The sequence below is a fragment of the Triturus cristatus genome, chromosome 7 (genome assembly GCF_964204655.1).
Source record: "Triturus cristatus chromosome 7, aTriCri1.1, whole genome shotgun sequence".
Classification (NCBI taxonomy): Eukaryota; Metazoa; Chordata; class Amphibia; order Caudata; family Salamandridae; genus Triturus; species Triturus cristatus.
Genome location: NC_140590.1, coordinates 782561598 through 782574920, shown reverse-complemented (window position 1 = coordinate 782574920; position 13323 = coordinate 782561598). Strand labels below are relative to the sequence as shown.

Below are 13323 nucleotides of genomic sequence, written 5' to 3'. Positions count from 1 at the left end.
TCAGCGGCACTAGGGCGGCCAGGTGCAGAGTGTTGAGGCCCAATGTTATCCAATGGGGGGATAGGTTGTCTCCGGTTGGTGGCTGCTGGCTAGCAGGCCACTGGGTTGTGGGAGCAAAGCTCCTAGGGTTATGCTCTGGGAATGTTGGGGACCAAAGTAGCACCAAAGGTGCACCCTCAGCGGCACTAGGGCGGCCGGGTGCAGGGTGCTGTTATGAGGTCAGGTGCCCTGTTATTTTCAATGGAGAAGCTCCGGGACAAAGAAACACTGCAGGCTGGGGGACAAGGATCTTCTGGGTGCGACCACCACTTCGAGGGGTAAGTTGGGATGTCAAGGGTTGGTTAGGCACCGTTTGGGCACACAAGGCCGTGGGGCGTCAGGTGCAGGGGTGCCTTTGGACGTCAGATTTTCTTAACCGCCCTGGTTGCGGTAGGGGGGGTCCTCTCGATTGAGGACCCCCCCTATAGCCCCTTCAATAGGATAACATTGGGCCTAACGCAGTCTGCACCCGGCCGCCCCAGTGCCGCTGAGGGTGTAACAACTGTACCAACCTGACCCTGGGAGACCCCTGAGCCTGTGCCCAGAACCTTAACTCTGCCAGTCGAGTACTTACCCAAAAGCCGATAACCCAATTTTCTTCCATAGGGTAAGATTGACTGGTTTCTTCTGAAATTTCTTCTAAGTGTGGAGTTTCTAAAATGTAAAATATTCACCTAAAATCACCAGAGTAACGAAAACGGAAATACTCACCTGCTATTAGGAGAGATCCTAGTGCTGAATCTTGGTGCCCAGCACTGACCCTGAAAAGTACTCGCAACAGTACTTACCAGTAATTCAATTTTTTGCCATAGGAAACCATAGACTGTTTTTCTGTGTCGTCTGGGGGTTTGAGGCATGTCAGGGGTCGCCGGATCTCGGGTCAGGATCGCCGGGGGGACCTCCTCGTGGTGCTTTTCCACATGAGCTCGGGCCGGGTTTGGCGGGTGCAGAGTGGGCTGGATTTGCAGTCTCTGGCTGGCACCAGAAGCTGCGGTTTGAACAAGTCCGGTGTTCACTGGAGATTTCAGTCTTTGAAGTTAAGGCAGGCAGGTCCTCTGGGGTTTTTGAGGTTGCTGGCTGCAGGACACACCGGGGTTTCGCAGGAGCAGGTTTGAGGGGAGACAGGCCTGTATGGCTGGGGCCAAGTCAGTGGGCGTCGTCCTCTTGTTAGCTCTGCACGGCTCTTCAGTCCTTATCTTCTTTTCTTGTTGTTGCTGGATCTGCCTTCTTGATTCAGGGCTGCCCCCTAAATACTGTATTTAGGGGGCGTTTTAGGGGTCTTGAGGTCAGTAGCCAATGGGCTACTGACCTTAGGGTGAATACACCCTTGGTGTGCTCACCCCACGTGGGGGAGTGAGCACAATCCCTAGTCCTGTTTGGGGAGTGCCTGCCATCTGCCAGATGTCGAGCACTGGAGAGTGGGCTTCACCTCGTCTCCCCCACCTGAGGGGTGGAGTTGGCAGAGGTGGGCACACCTCCTGGGCTGACAGCTTTTCCCACCCGTCTTCCCGCCGAAAGGGAGGGGAGACAGAAAGGGGGGCCTGCTCAGGATAGCAAGAGAGGCTGGGGGTTGCATTACAAAGGCTGCCAGGCCTTTGAAGCTCCCCTGCCACAGATTGCTCTTCCTGGCGTGGGGGAGGTATGAACACCTCCACCCAGGAAAGGCTTTGTTTCTGGGCTCAGGGAGCGTAGGCTCCCACCCTAGTGGTCCAGAAACATGTCTTGTGGGGGCAGGCTGGTGTGTACCAGTCAGGGAACCCACCAGAGGCTAGTCGTTTTCCAGGGGGCATCTCTGAGATGCCCTCTGTGTGCATTTTTCATTAAATCCCACACTGGCATCAGTGTGGGTTTAATGGGCTGAGAAGTTTGATACCAAACTTCTCAGTTTCCAGTGTAGCCATTATGGTGCTGTAGAGTTTGTAATAACAAGATCCCAGCACCATATACTCTTAATGGCAGCACTGCACTTACAATGCCCAAGAATGGACTTGGACATTGTAGGAGTACAGGGCTCATGCACCTGTACCCTCACAACTGGCTTAGGGCACCGAGCTAGAGGGGTGACTGATCTATGCTAGGGCAGTGGATTACAGGCATGGCACACAGGGATGTGTGCCATGTAAACTCTTTACTTTGTTCTGCACCAAAACGCGCAGCCTGCAAAAGCAATGTGTGTGTGTGTGTGTGTGTAAAGGTACAGGGCCTCTAAGGGTGGCACAATAAGTGCTGCAGCTCTTAGAGGTCTTCCCTGGTCACAGTGCCCTGGGTACCTGTGGTACCATTTGTGAGAAAGTGGCTGTGTATATACTGTTCCCAAATAGGTACCGTGTGTACAGAGTCCACAGTCCCCAGAGGTTTGGCTGAGGTTAAAGTTAGATATGACCTTACTCTCTAAAGTGGTAGCTTGGTCGAGCAGTAAGGCAGTGTCAGAGGACAGTGTAAAGCATTTGTTCTACACACTCAGTCAGCAAATGGTCTCACACACTCAAGAACTGAACTCTAGGACAATGGTTTAAATAAAAAATTATATACTTGTTTTATTTTAGAACCAACAATAGGTATTAAAATATACTTTCTCAGAATGAGAAGCTTTAGTTAAATACTTTTGCAATATGCAATTGACTTTTGTAGACAGTAGTTACAGGTTGTTGCAATAGGCAATACAATTTCAAACACAATAATACATTGAGCTCAATGTGAGTTTTTAAGTTATTTGCAATAGATTACTTTCAGGATTACTATTTTAATTCCAGGGCTGGATCCTAGATTCAGTCCTGAGACAGGCCTTGGAAACAAGTGAGTGAATTCGTTTCTGTTACTGTTATGATTTTTAGGCAATATTTTGCTATTTTAAAAGTTGACACTTAGAAGAAATTTCATAGAAAACAGTCAATGATTCCCTATGGGAGAAAATTCAAGTTATAGTTAAAGAATGTTCTTGTTCCTTTTGTAATCCAGGGTTGGGCTCCTAGGCTCAGTACTGGGACCTCTATCTTAAAAAGGTAAGTAATTACGTTTTCACAGTTGGTACGATTATTAAAGAATATTTGTAATTTGCAAAAATCGACACTTAGAAGAAATTTCACAGAAAAACAGTCTATGGTTTCCTATGGCAAAAAATTGAGTTACTGGTAAGTACGGTTGCGAGTACTTTTCAGGGTCAGTGCTGGGCACCAAGATTCAGCACTAGGATCTCTCCTAATAGCAGGTGAGTATTTCCGTTTTCGTTACTCGGGTGATTTTAGGTGAATATTTTACATTTTAGAAACTCCACACTTAGAAGAAATTTCAGAAGAAACCAGTCAATCTTACCCTATGGAAGAAAATTGGGTTATCGGCTTTTGGGTAAGTACTCGACTGGCAGAGTTAAGGTTCTGGGCACAGGCTCAGGGGTCTCCCAGGGTCAGGTTGGTACAGTTGTTACACCCTCAGCGGCACTGGGGCGGCCGGGTGCAGACTGCGTTAGGCCCAATGTTATCCTATTGAAGCCAGGGGGGGCCTTGGTTGGTGGCTGACTAGCAGACCACACAGCTGTGGGAGCTGGGCTCCTGGTCACTTGCTCAGGGCAAATAGGGAAGTAGGTAGGAGTAGAAGTTACACTGCCAGGGCCACTCAGGCGGCTGGGTGCAGGGTGCTTTTGAGCCTTCGGGTGCTCGATGGATTTCAATAGGAAAGCTCCAGGTTGAACAAAGGCTGCAAGCTTGGGGACAAAGATGTTTCAGGTGCCACCACCACTTTGAGAGGTAAGTTATGTAGTTGGAGGATAGGTAGGTACCCAGGAGTCGGGCACACGGGGCCACAGGGCATTGGGTGCAGGGTTGCCTTTTGGTGTCAGGAAATCTTACCCTCTGTTGATCGCGGTTTGGGGGGGGTCTCTGGTTCTGAGGCTGCAGGCGTCGTCAGGAGCGTAGAGGCGAGTCCTTGGGTGCCAGATTCGGGGTCACAGTCGCCGGGGGGGGGGGGGGGGGACGTCCTCGGGGTCTTTGTCCACTCCGGCACAGGCCAGGCTTGGCGGGTGCAGAGTGTGCAGGGTTCGCGGTTCCGGGCTGATGCCAGGGGTTAGAAACTTGTTTTGAGCAGAGCCACTGCTCACGGGAGTCCCAGATGCGCAGAGTCACAAGGTAGCCAGGTCCTCTGGGGTTTATGAGGTTGCTGGCCACAAGAAGTGCCAGCATTTAACAGGAGCAGGGTCGACAGGCCGGTAGGGCTGGGGTCAAAGCAGTTGATGTCTTCCTCTTCTTAGAAGCTGCACGGCGGATCTTCTTTCTTCTTGCTCTTCTTTGCCTTTTCGGAATCTGGAATAGGAAGGTTCAGGGTGCCTTTAAATACTAGATTTAGGGGCGTTACAGGTAGGTAAAGTGCAGGGACCAATGGGTCCCTGCCCTGGGGTGGGTACACCCCCTATCCTGCCACTCTCCTGTGGGAGGGGGACAGTAGCCTAGTCCTGATTGGGCAGGGCCTCCCATCTTCAAGATGGTGAGCGCCCGGAGATGTGCTTCACGTCGCCTCCCCCACCTGAGGGGTGGGGTTGGCAGGCTAGCACATCCCCTGTCCTTATTTGAGGTTTCCGGACAGTCTTCCCGCCAGAGTGGGGGTCAGAACAATTGGGGGCCAGTTTGCTGGGTACAGCAAGTGGCCTGGAGAAGCTCACAGAGGCGGCATGCCTTTGAAGCTTCCCCCTGCCCATCCTGGGGGAGGAGACCTAGCACCTCGCCCAGGATGTGCAATGCTGCAGGCCCAGGAGAGCGGGGGCTCTCCACCCAGGGGTCCAGCAACATGTCTGCTGTGTGGCAGCCTAGGCAGCCCCCCAGACCAGACGTGGATTGTAGGTTAGGTTTCAGGGGGCATCTCTAAGATGCCCTCTGTAGTGCTTTGTACAATAAATCCCACACTGGCATCAGTGCAGGTTTAATGTGCTGAGACGTTTGATACCAAACTTCTGAGTCTTCAGTGTTACCATTATGGTGCTGTGGAGTTCGTGTTTGACAGGCTCTCAGCACCATATACTCTTAAATGGCAGTACTGCACTTACAGTGCCCAGGAATGGACCTGGGTACTGTAGGGGCACAGGGCTCATGCTCCTGTGCCCACACCACTGGTATAGGGCACCCAGCTAGAGGGGTGGCTAATGTATGCCAGGGCACTGTGGGTTGTGGGCATGGCACACAGGGATGTGTGCCATGTCGACTCTCTGTTTTGTCTAGTACCCAGACACTCAGCCTGCAAGGGCAGTGTGTTTGTGTTAGGGTACAGGGCCTCTAAGGGTGGCACAATAAGTGCTGCAGCCCTTAGAGGCCTTCCCTGGTCACAAGGCCTTGGGTACCTAGGGTACCATTTACCAGGGGTTGGCATGTGGCCAGGGTTTGCCAATTTGGGTTGTAGGGAAGGAACATAGGCCCTGGGCACCTGATTGGCAGGAGTCCAGGGCACACTCAGTCAAAGTACATTCAGCAAAAAGTGGGGGCATACCATGCAAGAAAGATGGCACTTTCTCACACCATTTACCAGGGGATGACCTGTGGCCTGAGATGCCAATTGAGTTAGTTTTAGGGAAAGAACACAGGCCCTGGTAACCTGATTGGCAGGCACCCAGGGCACACCAAGAAAAACTGCATCAGTAGTCTGGCAAAAAGTGGGAGGGGGTGTACTGCAACTGAAATCCACTTTCCTACAGATCCCGGCGTGGGGACGAGTAGACCCCGAACCGGAAGGCTGTTTATGTTTCGGTGCCCAACTCGAAGGCGGGGCGTTCAAAACCTTTTCTCAGTGCCAACCTTGGCCAGAAGGTAGAGGAGGGACCAGGCCTTTTTATGGACGAGATGATAAGGGTAGGAATTCTCTTTACTCACGATCTGTTGTCCCGGTGTGAGGCATCGGAGTCAGCTTCAGACACGGAGATGCGTTCCTCCTCCAATTCTGCGCTTGTGATTCTTCGTGTACGGACTAGTCTCCAAGGAGATCCGGCACAGAGCCACTTTGCTGGTACATTTCGTGATGTCAAGCCCGACCGTCACAGAGAGTCTTCTTCGATCTAAATGACCGACACGCTTCGCAGTCCTTCTCGTCGTGTTCCGTGATAGGCAAAGGTTGCACACTTCGTGCAAGTCGGTGCGCAGAATCTTAGTGTGACAACCTGGACAGAACTTGAATGGAGTCGGTTGCATCAATTGCTACCGACACCGGCCTTCCCCAAATCTTCTGATCAAAGGTTTTCAAGTGTAAACGATACGCGGAGAATGGGAAACGCAATCGATAAACAATACCATTGAGGGTAGTGGATTGCGCGTCGAGGGGAGCCCGAAGAAACGGTGCAGAACCAGAGCGCAACAATTCACATCCGAACCCAATGGCGGAAATAAACAATCTAACAATGGAGTCGATGCCCATGCGCACTATCACCTAAAGGAGGAGTCACCTACCGCATGCCTGAAAAGACTTCTTCGAAGAAAAACAAACTGCAAACATCCGGACCCAACACTAGATGGCAATCTCTGCACAGCATATGTTCTACAGCTCATATGCCTCAAACATATGTTTCCTCACATTTATTTTGTGGTAAAGATATTCAACGGGTGCAACTTTAAGAGGGACACAAAGAATGGCTTTCATGTTGTGGCTGGGACAAAAAGGGGGGCATGAAGGCAGATATTTTCAGTGATCCGGAATTTCAGCAAAAAGCCTATGGTGGAGACATAGGGATTTTTATTTTTGGCATTACAATTACTTGTGTGCAAAACTAATTTTTGCTTTCTTTTTGTCACATGAACTTTAGCCAAGTTCCCAATTTTCAGCATTCGAAAAGTATACAAAGGCTTACATTTACTGATGAGATGTTTTTCTGAGCACTGCGAGATCATTTTCTATCCAATTAAATCCAGTCTTGCTGTGAGATGCACGAATACTTTCTTAAGCACGTTTTCCTTTTAAAGAGCTATTCTAAGATGATGAATAGAGAATCGAGCTGTTTTTTTTAAGTAAATCTTTAGCAGAACCACGCAGCGATACATAAGAATATTTCCAACATATATGCAACAAATTTTCACTCAAATGTGGCAAAGTCACAACATTTGTAATCTTTGCACATTTTTCCATAGTGTTTTGTAACCAATGCAATATAAAACTTTGTACCTGAAAATTGCATCTTCTATTGCCACCCCTCATCCCTTTATTCCCTTAGGAAGTTTCAAACACATTCTGTACCTGGGCTGCATTTGTCCAAATCACCTTGGTAGCAAGCCTATATTTTATTTCAGCCACGGTGTCAGTTTTACTTGGTTGCTTTGTGAGGATTGGGATAACTTTGAGCAATTGTTCTTTTGCCTAAGAAGAGTGGGAGATGTTTCCATTTGACTTCATACTTTTGCATGCTGCTACTTTTCTGCAATGATTTTAGTCCTTTGTACTATCACACGCTGTCCCAAAAGGGATTGCTTATAGAACTATGGGCTGATGCTACTGTTTTTATGCATTTCTTTAGATTTTGATTCTGAACTGTGGTCCACGAGACTGTATTAATGTCAGACCTGTGTTTGTGATGTATAGCTTTATTTGGTTTAGGCATGCTTAACTCTGTACCTTTCTTTGCAGTCTTTCTGGTGCAGTCGTACTCATCTTTCAACAGCACAAATGCATTTTTTATAACCTCTGCTGACTGTCTTGGTACAGCTGCATCCTACCTTACAAATATCACAAAAAATACATATTTGCTTGACTCTAATCTGTCTAATGCCCTGTAACATCAAATGTTCTATGGCAGGGATATTCATACCCACTGCACATTCCTTTGTGTCAGTTAAACTCAAAGAAATAACTAAATGTATTTCCTGTTGGTCTACTTCTACTTGTCCTGGAGACAGACCGAAAGAGACAGTGAAATAGACAGCTATATAATTACCAAAGCAAATCTACAGATGCCTTCAAGGAAAGACAAAGGCAGCAGAACACCTCTTTCTGAGAAGGTATGGGAATTATCTGAACTTCCCAAATATTACTTAAAGAATGAGTTGTCATAATACACCTCCAGGCAACCATTCTGGCAAAGGGTTTGCAATCGGGCAGATAACGAAGATGCCCCCTACCCAAACTGGTCTACTGTGAGCAGAATACAGATGTGGCATTGAACCTGAAAGTGACAGTACTTCAGCCCTAATGGAACAAACTGCCTTCTCGTCAGTGACGTATACAAGAAAGTGATGGAAGGAATGCTTGAATGAATCTCAGCCATGATAATTACTCAGGCTAACATCCCAATCCATAGTTTTTTTGCACACCATGACACCTCCCAGAAGAGCTGGGTCAATACTAATTTGCATAGGGCTGGGTCCAAACTGAGGTGGCATGGTGGGTGAAAAATGAAGAATTGGGATGGAGCCGAGTGATTGCCAGTGGCTGAGATTAATTCAAGCATTCTATTTATCACTTTGTTTTTGATGCTTCCTCTTTAGAGCTGGCCAAAGAGGAAAAGGACATTCAGATATTTTATCCACAGAGTGAGAGAATGCTCAGCTACTAAATAGTCACTGGCTGAGAAGGCACACCCTTGACCGGACCATCTTCACTGCTCCAATTCAATCTAAAATTCATTTTATTTTTCCTTCCCAGCCTTGTACAATTGGCCCTGATAATGAAATTCTTACCTGGACCAGCTCTCTATAGGCAGATTTTGCAAGGTTAAAAGGCACAAGGAGATTGGATGCCAAGAAATACAGCACTTCCAAGCCAGTGAAAATCATGGCAAATTTGTTGATGACAACAATGGTTTCCAGTGGAACGAGGCAAAGACGGGCAAGGAGTGGGAGCATGTGAACTGAAAAGAGCCAAATCTGCTTTGTCTTCATAACACAGGAGCAGAGAGTACACACAACCATTTGACCTGGAAAAAAATAAACAACTTGAGGTTAAAAAATAAAACATACTCAGTACAGTGTGCAAATTGCAATGAGGCTTCACAAACACAGAAGTGTACCCTACCCACTTATAGCGCATTTTAGGCAATAGCAAAGTGCAGTAAGGGAGATGAGTTGGCCTAACGGTTAGGGCGCTCGACCTCGGACCTGGGGGAACTGGGTTTGAGTCTTGGTAACGACGCTAAACCTCCTATGATTCTGGGCAAATCACTTAATCTCCCCGTGCCTAAAGAAAAATAATTAATGTGTCCCCTCATGTAACGTAACTGGTGCTATTTAAAGCGCTCCGATACCTGAATGGATTCGGGTCAAGTTCGCGCTATATAAAACTCTGCTAAAAAACAACAAGACAAAACAATTGCACAACGTTTATGAGCAGGAAAGTTAAGTGAAGCTTACATGAGCACAACCAACTTGACTTCATTTATTTTTATTGGAAGGGATGTTATTTATCTGAAATCTGGCAACTTGGGGCAAAGAAGTGCATTACAACGAAGCATTAGATATGTCCAGTTATAGAATGCACAATTGGAGTGCTCATAAAGCACTAGGATCGCATGATCTTCACAGCAATTCATGTACAGCCCATGTACACCTCTAGCACAAACCTACCAGTGCAGCGCATACCACAAAAACAAAGGAATATGAGAATATAAACAATCATACATCTAACTCTGGCTACACAATACCAGTGCAGCAAAGTCTGCACAACACCTCCTGTGCTAATACTGTTGAACCCCAACTGCAGAAAGCAGACACAATCAGTTGTGAGACCAAGCCCAGATGCTTGGGAAAACAACCTTACAATGACTAAGTTGCAAGCTGGGCTGGGCAGGTGGTTTATGTTCTGGCCTTGACAAGATCAGCTTCTCAGACCTCCTTATAGCAATGTTCTGATATCTGGTTCAGGCTGAGCAGAGAAGTATTCTAGACAGAGGACACTAAAATGTCTTTTTTCTTAAGCAGCACCATACTTTCTTCTTCAGTCCTGGTGCATAGTCCTTAACCTTGAAACGAAGAACATCAAGAACTTTGCAAATCACCTCCTACACAGGCGTGCACAGCTTCTTGAAGGGAAACCCTGGATATGCTACTGTGGTCCGCTTATGTCAGGTTTTTAGAAGCTGGCACAAATCAAACTGTCCTGTCAAATCCAAGGTAAGCCCAAAGACTATTGGAAGGACCCTATCCACTCTCAAGGAGTTTGCCTTTCAGTAGGCCACAGCTCTATGTCAACCAATTCTACGTGAAACTATCACTCTTAGTTTGTTTACTGCTTCAAGACTCTTGCCTCTCAACACAAAACTCTCATGTGAAGCGATGCCCCTGCCTTTGCACCATCCCTTTATTCAGGTGTTGCTCTGATCATATGTCTATCATCATATATATTGCATTGGGCAGGCTCGCTCTGACCACTTTCGGTGGTCTCATAGTGTTGAATCTAAGTAAAGACATGGCATTACCAGCAACTGTTTATAATTCCTACAGTTCACTAACTTTGAAGGATCCTCACAAACTCGACACAAAGCAAAACCATTACATTCATTGAGAAACAAGCATGAAAAATGCAACAGGTCTCGCCTTTGGTTAAGTTAAAGCCATTTGCTTTGCTAATGGTATTGTATAGCAAAGCAAACGGCTTTAACTTAATAAAAGGCTAGACCTATTGCATTTTTAATGCTTGTTTTTAGTGCCTTTAGTAATGCGAATGTCGGTACATTTATTATACATAACAAATTATATCACAATAAATTGAAATGATAAAGTACTGTTCTAAAGTGCTTCACTTGCTGAATTCGTGTATTTCATCTATTAAGTCAACTGTAGTTGAAAGCAGTGTTCCTGATGGCAAGCCAATTTTTTTGCTTATATCTGCTCTTCGCGCGTTCTGGGCTACTTTTAGCTCGAAAGGGTGATCCTTTCGGGCCCCTTTTAAAGCCCGTAAGTAATTCAGGTCGTCCGACACAAAAGCGAAAAAAAGGACTCGTGGAATCGATAAAGCAGGAGCCATTTTGCAATGAAGTGTTTCTTCTGAAGAGTAATGTATGAATACAGGACCGGGTGTGTAAAATACTCTCTCACACACCCACACAAACACGTACATATACACAAACACACAACATAGCTGCATCGGAAGCCTTATTCTATGGAATGCACGCTTTTTGCGCTATAGTCCCTAGGGCCGTTTGCCTGCGGCATGTCATTCACTAAAGCTATATGTGTAAAGACTAGGCGTGTATGTATTTTAATGCATGATAAAAAACTGCTGTTTCGGTTTTATAATGTTTATACTCCTTTGCAAGCGTTTCTAGGGGAGTGGAGAAGGGTTGGGCTTTTTGGGATTCTTTTGAAAGGCCAAGTTGGTTTTGGGCTTCCTTTCAAGGGAGATTGGGCTCGTTGTAAATTTCAGACCTGGCAACACTGACTGAAGGCTCAGCAGAGGTAATCAGATTTTTTAATGTCTGTTGTCAGGAGGTGGGAGCTAAAACCCTTGAGTGATAATCTTCCGCTTGATTCGGGAGGGTTGTCATTTAAATAGGAAAGACAGGGCTGTGGGATAAGAAGGAGTGGAGATATGGGGAGCTAGAGATTTGGGGTTTGATTGTCAACCAGATAGCTGCAGGGGCATTATAGGAGTGGACCGGTGAGGGTGGGGGCAAAAGGCAAAGACCAAGCGAAGCAGGAGAAAATGGAAAAAACAGAGAGGAAATGAGTCCAGGAGTAGGGCGCGAGGAAAGGATAACGACAATGCTACACGGTGCAAAAGAAATATATTCGCTGTAGCGGAAAAAAATGCTTAAATTAGTGGAAAAAATAGAGATGGAGGAGAAGAGAGACAGTATGAATATTTGTAGAAAGTGTGTGCAAACGTAGATGGAGCAGATGCTGCTATTTAGGACAGAGGGGGAGTGGCTGAAAGAAGGGTATAATCTGAGAGTGTGGTGATGTGGAGACAGTGGCAAGAAGGAGGGGCAAATGAGAGGTACCGGAGGGTTGGTATAAACCCGGTGTTTGCTAGAGCATCAGAGGAGAGGACTTTAAGGCTCGGGAGCAAGAAGAGATATGTTTAATAAGCATTATCAAAGCCAGTAGGCCTGGCCTTTGACACTTATTTGCTTTGCCAGTGCATTTTAGTCATGCAGTACAGCATTAGTAGGATGCTTAGCACCATGGCGAAAAGCAAAAATAACAAGCTGGCAGGTATGCATCTAGTACCCCAGCGTGGGTTGTGTTTACTACTTTGAGTATTACACTGAATGACGTTAGGTCTCTCTTTCTGGATTTGTATGTTCCCGCATGGACTGCACCAGCCGCACTCCACGAGCCCTCATACATAACATACAACAGATCCGGAATAAATATGCACAAATATGTATTGACGCGTTCATGTGCTTTATCTCCGAAAGCCAAACTAGTACAATGAAATAAAAAAGAAGCCCCTGTACGGTTAAACCCGTTCCAAGCTGTCTAATGCCCTTGTTGAAGGACGTGGCGGTTTGGGCTGCACGTGAAGGTTCATGCAGTCCGTCAGTCCAGGCACCATCGACCGGTCGCAGACATTCAAAGATGGCGGACTGCGGACACCACGCCCTGAATCCTGATCAGTGCTTAACAGAAGCCATTGCCGTTTTGTGGCCTCTCTTAGCAGTGGAATGGTATCTTAGGGTGTAAATCACGGCACCTCTGGCAGGGAGCATAGCTGACATTTTCACAATTTAAATCATCCTGAGCAATAGCCCTTTTTAGTTGACTTATGCCGCTGAATTTCCACATAATAATAATTGTGCCAAGTACAATCGGGAAGCCATTTTGCTGGGGTTTGAATGTGAGGTGGAGGGAGGTGTACGGAGCTTCTTTCCTGCCGATCTGCAGATCCCTGCCTTCCTTCCAGGAGGAGGTAACGCTCGGCGCCCTTTAGCATGCCACAGTGGTGGCTGTTGAGTCTGAAAAGGACACCTATTTAGGATTTGGCGTGGTATGCTCGTAACTGCTTGTCATGGATTATGTCTCTTAGTAAGCACAGGGAACTCTCTGTACAGGCAGAACTGGCAACACCCACCAGAGCACATGCCTTCGTGTGTCAGAGTAAAGCCAGCGGAGCAGTCGCCGGACCGGGAGGAGTGAGCCCGGGTCCCCGACACTGCAGGCGCGCGCTGCAACGCCAACAACAACTCTCTTTTAGAGCGTCTCAGTTGGACTGTCTCGCATGACTGGTTTCTTATCTTTATGGGGCCATGTGTTTGGCCCCATAAAGATAAAAAAACCTTTCACGCCAGCAGTAAGTCGGGGCAGCTAGTCCAACTGGGACGGCTCGAAAAGTGTACGTCACAAGACGCTCTTTTCCAATGGCTGGCCACCGTTTAGCATAAACGGTGAC

At 47.1% G+C, this 13323-nt stretch overlaps 1 protein-coding gene across 3 annotated transcripts in view; it reads right to left on the bottom strand.

Moving 5' to 3' along the window:
- Positions 1-13323, bottom strand: part of RNF145 (ring finger protein 145) — a 248514-nt gene that overhangs the window by 144745 nt on the left and 90446 nt on the right. For all 3 annotated transcript variants that reach the window (XM_085617590.1, XM_085617591.1, XM_085617592.1), the window contains exon 5: positions 8676-8911. In XM_085617590.1, the coding sequence (XP_085473716.1) occupies positions 8676-8911 (236 nt within the window). The remainder of the gene's footprint in view (positions 1-8675; positions 8912-13323) is intronic.